The following is a 9,875-nucleotide window of genomic DNA, read 5'->3' as shown; positions in this document are numbered from 1 at the left end:
TACAAAAGATTTTTACACGTGTTTCTATAAATATTGTTTTATATAAAAATGCTATATTTTAATCAATATTTTGAATAGTGATATTTTTCTATAAATCCTTTTTTTAATTTTTTTTGGATTTATTTGAGCCGAAAATGACCGGTAATTGTTTTAAATGGAATGTTTAATAACGATTACTCACAGGAAAGGAAAAAAACTGATATGTAAGCCTTGCGGGGTTCCGATTGGCATTTCGAGTAATGAGTGTCAATCGGGACGTCTGGGCGGTTGTCATGGGCCCGAGGGAGGTTCCGAGTCGTGACAACGTATTTGGGGGTGCTACTCTATAAAGGTCCGAAAAAGGTAATGTTGTTTGATGATTTGGTGGAAAAGATTCGGGAGCGCATTAAAGGATGGGACAATAAAATTCTTTCTTTAAGTGGGCGAATTACGTTATTACGGAGTGTTCTGTCTTCTTTACCTATATATTTGTTCCAGGTCCTCAAGCCCCCTATCTGTGTGATTGAGAAAATAGACAGAATGTTCAACAATTTCTTATGGGGAGGTTTAGCAGGCACTAGACACATTCATTGGAGTGCATGGCATAAGATCACACTGCCATCTAGTGAGGGAGGATTAGACATCCGAGACCAAGGTGATGTGTGTGAGGCTTTTAGCATGAAGCTTTGGTGGAGGTTTGTGTCCTGTAACAGCATTTGGACACGATTTATGTAGACTAAATATTGTACGAGCCATATTTCGAGGTATGTCCAGCCGAAATTTCATGATTCACAAACATGGAAATGAATGCTCGCCAACTGTCCAACCGCAGAGAATTACATTAGGTGGCGGATTGGTAAGGGAGAGTTATTCTTTTGGCATGACTGTTTGATGGGTGATAGCCCCTTGGTCAATCGGTTTCCATTATTTGCATCATCGATGATGAGAGTTTCCCATTTTTATGATGATGGTTCATGGAACGTGGATAAGCTGAACAATGTGCTGCCGGAGGACGTGGTGGTGGAAATTCTAAACATTCTAATTGATCCTCCTAATGATGATAGGGCGTATTGGGTGCCTACCTCGGATGGGCAATTCACTACTAAGTCCGCTTGGGAGATAGTTCGACAACGCCAGTTGGTAAACCCCATGTTTGATTTAATTTGGCATAAAAGCGTTCCTTTAACTATCTCTTTCTTCCTTTGGAGGTTATTACAAGACTAGATCCCAGTTGAGTTGCGGTTGAAAACCAAGGGTTTCTAGTTAGCTTCTAAATGTCAACATTGCAACTTTGAGGAGTCTCTTTTGCATGTCATGTGGGAATGCCCAATTGCTATACAGGTTTGGATTTATTTTGAGAAAATTTTCCAAATCAACATTATTCATCCCCAGAATGTCAATCAGATTATGTGGGCATGGCTGTACTCTAGTGACTATACGAAAAAAGGACACATACGCACGTTAATGCCTCTTTTCATTTTTTGGTTCTTATGGGTTGAAAGGAATGATGCGAAACATAGGAACCTTGGTATGTGTCCTAACAGAGTGGTGAGGAGAGTACTCAAGCTCATCCACCAACTTTTTCATGGGAGGCAATTCCAGGGGTGGCAATGGAAGGGAGATCTTCAGATTGCTCAAACATGGGGTCTAATATTTCATCAAGCAGCCCCACATCCACCAAGAAAATTCTCTTGGCATAAACCATCAGCAGGTGAGTTTAAGTTGAATGTTGATGGTAGTTCAAAGCATAATTTTCAGAATGCTGCTGGAGGAGGACTTCTTCGTGATCATACAGGTACCATGATTTTTGGATTCTCTGAAAATTTTGGATCGTGTGATTCATTATAGGCAAAGTTAATGGCACTACACAAGGGTCTATTGTTGTGTATTGAATACAGTGTGTCTAGACTTTGGATAGAAATAGATGCAAAAGTTGTGGTACACATGATAAATGAGGGTCATCAGGGATCAGCTAGGACTTGGTACTTGCTTGCTTCCATTCGTAGATCCTTAAGTAGAATCTCTTTTCGGATTTCTCACATCCATAGAGAAGGAAACCAGGCAGCAGACCATCTCTCGAATCAGGGGCATACGCACCAAAACCTGAAGGTATTCTCACAAGCAGAAAATCAGCTTAGAGGTATTCTTAGATTTGATAGAATTAGTTTACTTTATGTTCGTTTTAAAGGAATGTAAAGGAGTAGTACTCTTAGTTTATTTTTATGTTTTTTACATAGAATTTTGTAATATGGAAGTGTTCCAATTTTATGACGGTAGATTAAAATATGGTCATAAAATGGAACACTCCATTCTAGGTGCTTTTCCTTTTCTACATTTTATGGTTTATAATTTACTTTAGATTATTGCTCCAATGTAACAGTAAGAAATATCTGTCTTACGGTAGCATCAAAAGTTATGCACCAAAGATGGAATTTCTTACTCTATGTGTTTTTATGAATCAGTCTCATGCTCAAGTAACTTGGAGGTACGATCTATGCCCCCCTCCTTTGTACTTTTATATCGTTATTAATAAAATTTAACAGGGTAGCCGGGCTCTGCGTGAACTTCCAGCATTAAAAAAAAATTGAAAACCTTATGAAATGGTTTGTAATTTGTTGTTTAAACTTGCCTCTATGTTACTCGCCTTTAGATATTTATGATAATGTCTGTTTACTCTTTAGGATTGCAAAATCTCACCCACCTCCTTTCCAAATATTTCAGGCCTGTGGTAGCTTGTAGATATCCGATTTTGTCTAGGATTCCAGTTGACCCCTCTATCACACAGACAATAGGTTATTATCACCAACACTTGATGTATTTATGGGCCACTTGTCATTGTAATTATTATTGTACATTATAACTTTGTAAATTATTGTATGTATGAATTTATTTTACTTCTAAGTTACAAAAGATTACTTACACGTGTTTCTATAAATATTGTTTTATATAAAAATACTATATTTTTATCTTTTGATTTATTTGAGCCGGAAACGATTGAAAAATTGTTTAAAACTGATATGTAAGCCTTGCAGGGTTCCGATTGGTATTTCAGGTAATGAGTATCAATTGGGACGTCGCGGTGATTGTCATGGGCTCGAGGGAGGTTTCGGGTCGTGACACACTGAGACATGCTTTATGACATATCCGGGATATTTGATGAAATGACCGTATTGCACTGAGAGGTTTATCACTTAATGGCTTTGTCAAATTCTTTAATTGACTTTTTAACATTTGGGTGTTCATGATATATTGGTAGATGCCGCTCATGATCTATAAATATAAATCAATTATCAAATTGATATTTGATTAGGATTTATATTTATTACCACATGTTAAAAGTCTAATAGGTCACACGCATTAAGTGACATGATTGAGATTAAATAAGGATAATTAATTAGGTTGGACTTCATTGAAAAATACCAAAATAAAGTGAAAAATTAATTAAGTTCACGGGGACTTAATTAAATTAAAATACAACTATTGTATTTAGGGTTACAACTTAGTTTGACTATATAAATATGTTATGTTAGCAAACTAAAACTCCAAGCCTCCAACCATTTCTTAGTTGTTTTCAAAAAACAAGAATTTTTAGTATTTTTGTTTTAAAAACAAAACTTGCTAGCACAAGTAAAATCCTACCTTTGAGAAGGTCTTATTTGGTTACTGTGTGGATTACTGTTAGAGGTCAAACATTTGACTAGCTAAAGATTTGACAAATCCTAGAGTTGAAGAAGCAAATATTTTGATTTAATTGGCTCTTGATTATGATATCTAGAGTAAGGTATGTAACTTTTAAATGTATGAATGTTCATAATTAAATTAAAAAATTACATGAAAAATACAAACATTGATCTTGTAGAATTCGACTGTTTCTCTAATTAAATGCTAGTTTATTAGTCCACTGCATTATATTTTTAATTTATTGATTATTTTCATATTTGAGCATGAGGGCGAATCCCAGCAGTAGTGTCAGAGCTTTTGTTTGATGTTTTTATGTAATTTGCATGCTTGATTCTTGGTGATAATCAATAGGATTGATTTATGTGTTGATTTGGCATATATCGATTTTGAAGGCTTTCTTTAAAATATATTTTTCTGTTTTAATTCATATCTGGACAGCTTGAAATTAATTTATTAAAACATGTTTTAAAAAGTTTAAAATCATGTTTAGTTGAAGAATTAATTATTGGATTAAAAGGCTTGCAAAGCTAAGTTAAAACTAAATAGTTTTGAGGTGTTTTGGAGACTACTGTGCCGATTATTTTTTACTAACATTGGGTAAGTGTTATGAGCAGTTTTTACTTGTTAAAATTTAGTTTTATCAAATTAAATTACTGCATGTTTCAACCAAACTTGATTTAGTATGAAAAAGGTTCATAAAAATCATGTTTTCGAGTTCTAAAACAGCAAAGATTCAATGTAGAAAATTTTGGGCAGCTATGATCGGTTTTGGTGGCTTAATTCTTCATGAATTTTGTGTTTAATTGCTAAACAAACTTGCTGAAAATTTTTAGTAGCTATTTCATGAGTTTGACTCATGATTTATGGAGTTTTAAGAGCACTTAAATACCATCTATTTTAATTTTGGGTGATTCATAAAAAAAAAAAAGAAGAAATTGTTTCCTACTTTAAAAGAAATTCCTAAAATTAAGGATAGTATTTTAATTTGGTAAATTCATAGGAAATAGTTTCCTACTTTAGAAGAAATTCCTAAAGTTATGTGATAGCATTAAACTTTCTTTAAAATTTTGGTTTGACTAGAAATTTCCAAAAATTTGTTAAGTCACCATTTAGGTAACTTGAACAACATACAATTTATGAAACTAATCCATGTTCTAAATGTTAGAAATTAAAATAGTCTTAGATATATTTTAGGAAGTTTACCTAAAACAAAGAGGTTTCTAAGATTAAAAGGAGTTTTAATTATGGAAAGAATTAAAATGGAAAGTGTTAAAAAGGAAAATTTTATTTCAATGAATTTCTAATAAGAAATAAGAAGTAAAAGGTTTACTTTACATGTTTTGAAAATGGGAATTTCTTAAACACTAAATTGAAATAAAACAAACCAAATAATTTGAGTCTAGCAATTTAAGTGAATTAATTGATGTTTTTCTCAAATAACACACAAGATCACCAAGTGATATTGAGCTTACATTTATTTCTATACTTTTGATTATGATTATAAATCATGAGGATGATTATGGACTTAAACCTTAGAAGATTAGGTCATGGATGATTAAATTTATTTCTCATGGTATTTATTTTAAAATAGGATCTACGCACCCTGACTTATCTCTTTTTTCTCCGAGTTGTAAAGTTCTTTTCTCACCAAACTCCCTTCAAATATAAGTTGAGGTTTCTTAATTATAAAATGTAATTACTTACATCAAAATGTAAAACTAAGGTTAGATAGAAAATTTTTGTAACTTGAAGATGGAGATCCAAAGGCGCCATGGAGACTCAAGGAGATTACAACCAAAGCTTGAAGACGATGTTTGTGTAAATCCCTTAGGATTTTGACAAACTAATTTCCTTAATGGCTCTAAGAAATTAGAATTAGTAAAGTCCATTATCATCCTAGTAGTTGGCATGAAATAGATTTATTTTTCAATACATATATATATGATATATGTGAAATGCAATAAATGCTATGCATGTCAACAAATTCAAATCAATGAGATCTTAATTAATGAACTAATAAATAAAAATCTCTCATTAATATATTGAGTCTAAAAGTTTCCTTCCACTATATAACAAGATAACCATGTTGCTTTTTTAATTGTAGGCTTGTTGAGTCACTTAAGGCCAAACTTTTACACAAGTACGTTTGAGTTATTGATGGGTCTTACTTAACAAGTACCATGTTGTTCGGATGTGTCATACATGACCGCATAGTATTAGAGGCATAGTTAGGCACGATGTATATGATACATTTAGACAAGAAGTTATCACCTAACTAATCTAGGAGTTGTATAAAATATAATTGGTAAGCTAAGTTACTTACCCAATTAGTTTCATTATGGCTTGTTGAGTCACTAAAGGTCATGGTGGGATGAAAAAGATCCGAGCTCAATAAGAAGTTAAAGGTTAAATTTCTCAAAATAATAGAGAAGGGCAATTATTTTGATAAATATTGAGAATAATCATATAAGATTATAAAACCTTGTCTTTATGATTATATAATTTGCGTAAATGACTAATAATCATATATGTTGGTTTGTATAGATATAAATCTATCATGGCGAATAGTTTGTCACTTGGAAGCATACTTGATGCAAACAAGTTGATAGGCCAAAATTTCATTGATTGGTTTCGCAATATCAAGATTGTCTTGAAACAATAGAAAAAGGCTTTTGTCCTAAATGGTCCTGTTCCTGAGGAACCTAGCGATGATGCTTCAAATGAGGAAATGGAGACCAATAGAGTTTATATGGATAATCTCAATCAAGCGACATGTGTGATGCTGGCCAATATGGCTTCAGATTTTCACAAGCAACATGAAGCTATGAATGCTCTGGATATTATCCTAAACCTTTGAGAAATGTTTGATAAGGAAAGTCACAGAGAAAGATTTGACATTTCAAGGGAATTGTTCTGATGTAAGATGTTTGAGGGAATCCCAGTAAGGCCTCATGTACTTAAAATGATAGGATATATCACTTGACTTAAGCAATTGGGTTGGGTTACAGATCATGATTTGAGCATAGACCTTGTATTTTCTTCACTTTTAAAGAGTTATTCATAGTTTGTGTTGAACTTCAACATGAACAAGATTAAAGTAAACCTTTTGGGCTTATTGAATATGCTCACACAAGTTGAGAACACCATTGCAAAGGAGAAACCTTCAATTCATCTTGTCTCTTCTAAGAAAAATAAAAAATAAGAAAAGAAAATTTTCTAAGAAAGACAAGGATGAAAAGGCATCAACTTCGAAAGGTATGAAGCCTACTGGAGGAGTGAAGAAGGACAAGGACAAGGACAATGACAAATGTCATTTCTATGGCAAACTAAGGCATTGGAAGTGCAATTGCAAGGATTATCTTGAATCCATCAAAGGGAAAAAATAAAAGGAAGTTTCCACATCAAGTATGAATCATTAATGATTTATTTTTCACTACTTGGTATATGATACCGTACTCTTTATTAATGGTTTTAATAGGTATGACATATTGAAAGAACTAATGACAAGGAGTAGTGAGGAATAGGATCATGAAGGTGACAACCTTAGTTGATGGTGATCAAGCTTGTCGACCTAGATTAGATTGTGGAACAATAAATAATTTTAGAACATTGAATGTTTTTATGGCATGATTGCCAAGATGAGATGTTTTGGTCTTGGGCCTATGGCTAAATATTTATTTTATGTTTAGGAAACATAGATTTATATTTTGCTAGCATGAAATGCTTAGCTTATATATATATATTTACATTAGATCTCATTTTATTTTGGAATTGTTCTAAATTATTTATTCTTTAGAACCTTGCATATATGATAATCAATAATAAGTCATAATGATAAGATCATTGTGAGATTATTTTCTTTTGATTATGAATCAAAAAGGAAATTAATGAGTTGACTTAGATAAAATTCAATCCTAACTCAATGAATTTGTAATAAGATTATAAACACATTTAGTTAAGGAGCATTCTTATTGAGATAAAATATCTAAATTAAGATTGCTTAGAACTAAATAACAATTGATTATCACATTGAATTCATAAAAGATGAATTACAAAGCATTCCAAACCTAATTAAACACATGAACTAACCTTTGACAGGATTTCATCTCATAACCGATAATAAACGATTTATCATATGTAAGTACACATAAAAGTTACAGATATAACGCCCCAAAAGAAAGTAAATAAGTTTACTTGGTAAGATTTCTATACATGATAGAAATAGTGAGAGCTAATGACACTTTAAAGGTCAAAGGTTATGAAATTATGAAATCCAATGATAAGATCTATGCACAAAGACTGATTTAATGGGATGTATAAGGATGCATAATTCATGAGATGAATCCAATAAATACAAACCATTTGTGGGATGCATATTGATGCACTACTCATATAAGATGAGTCTACTAAATAATTCAACATGAATGATTGGATAATAATCTTTATTCAATGTAATAAATTCAAAATAGTTGAATACACTGAATAAGATAAACATATTTTGTGCACATCATGGGGTTAATGGGAGTAAGATAAGTTACTCATTAAAAGTGTATAAGTTACATTTGCTAGTCTAAGAAAAACAAAATGGGACTAAAAAGTTAGAGCCTAAAAGGGATTAAACAAAAGAATTTAAGATGACATGTTAAAGGAATTTAACATAAAGAGAATCTTAAATGTTAAAAGTGACATAAAGTCATGATTGAGCAGTTGTATTGGACTAGTTCCAAAACAAGAGATAACTGCATGATTATATCTATAATTGGATACAAACCTTTTGTTTAGGCTACAAAAGAAGAGATATTTGGATCATTGGTTTAATGAACCAATAAATGATTCCGAGTTATTAAACTAACAATAAGAGCCCTAATAATGGAATCAAGGTCTCGTTGTGATCTAAATTAGTATTTCGATATATGACAATGGAGATTGTCAAATATGTAAATTAACATATTCCCAAATATTGCAATTTGAGTTGTCCTAGTAGAGACACAGTTGCGAAGTGAAAAAGAGTTTGATATTGGATACATTAGCAATTGAGTCAAGTGCAAGTGGGAGATTATTAATATATGCCCTTATGCCAATTGGATTGGTCAAGGAATATATAGTGTCATGTAATGCATATTCAATCACATAACTATATGTGATAGAGGTTTTCCTTCATGTTGGTGCAATAATAAGGAGTTATTAAGTACTAATTGGATGAAACCCGGAACATAAAAGCCTTGCAAGAGAATTATAAAGTTGTTACAATTAGGAGATCACTATGCATCAAAGTGATATTCCTAAAATTGTTCTTGATAATTGTATTGTCAAGACAAGGCATCGACAATACTTAAAGACTAGAACATGTTGAGTCTCTTTACTTGAGAAGTAACTAATTGATCTCGTAGATTGAAGTAGATAGGATACTTGAGGATAACATATAGGTGTTGTTAAAAAACAAGTTCACTGAACATGACCCGTAATGAGAACTCCATTTGGTATTTCACTTAAGTGCGTATGAAATATGTTTTCATGTGATAGTCGTGCAACTAGTCCTTGGACTTGAGACACCAGGTCATTTTATATAGGGAATGACATACTTTGATTTCACCTCTATGGGTTTGAAGGCAACCAAATGCCTAAATAAGGTGCTTTTGGGTATGTCATAAAGCATGCAAAGGTGAATGAGTGGTCAAGAAAGGATTCATCACCCCAAGTGATATGAGGGGATGTATCTCACTTGTTCTCAATTCTTAATTAACTTGTATAAAGTCTTTCGCCAAAGCATGATGAATTTGAGGAAAGTTAATTTCCTAAATTCATAAGGTTAATCATGAATTATGAGAACTAATATGGAATGTCATAAGTAGACACTAAGCCATGCTTTATGACATATCTGGGACATTTGATCAAAGGATCGTATTACATTGAAAGGCTTATCACTAAAGGGGTTTATCAAATTCTTTAATTAACTCTCTAACATTTGAGTGACCATAATGTATTGCTAGATGCCGCTCATGATCTATAAATATAAATCAATTATTAAATTAATATTTGATTAGGATTTATATTTATTGTCAACATGTTGGAAGCCTAATGGGCCACACACATTAAGTGATGTGATTAAGATTAAATAAGGATAATTATTTAAGTTAGACTTAATTGAAAAGGATCAAAATAAAGTGAAAAATTAATTAAGCTCACAGAAACTTAATTAAATTAAAATACAACTG

General features: G+C 32.2%; 1 protein-coding gene across 1 annotated transcript in view; it reads left to right on the top strand.

Annotated features, from left to right (window-relative positions):
- The window catches only part of LOC108663020, a 9,950-nt gene extending 3,433 nt beyond the window's left edge, over nucleotides 1-6,517 (top strand). The window contains exons 3-7 of the mRNA XM_018125505.1: nucleotides 478-674; nucleotides 882-1,115; nucleotides 1,482-1,774; nucleotides 1,898-2,088; nucleotides 6,323-6,517. Of these exons, the coding sequence (XP_017980994.1) occupies nucleotides 478-674; nucleotides 882-1,115; nucleotides 1,482-1,774; nucleotides 1,898-2,088; nucleotides 6,323-6,517 (1,110 nt within the window). The remainder of the gene's footprint in view (nucleotides 1-477; nucleotides 675-881; nucleotides 1,116-1,481; nucleotides 1,775-1,897; nucleotides 2,089-6,322) is intronic.

The sequence above is a fragment of the Theobroma cacao genome, chromosome 8 (assembly GCF_000208745.1).
Source record: "Theobroma cacao cultivar B97-61/B2 chromosome 8, Criollo_cocoa_genome_V2, whole genome shotgun sequence".
NCBI lineage: Eukaryota > Viridiplantae > Streptophyta > Magnoliopsida > Malvales > Malvaceae > Theobroma > Theobroma cacao.
The sequence above is the reverse complement of the archived record's forward strand: the minus strand, read 5'-3'. Positions and strand labels throughout refer to the sequence as shown.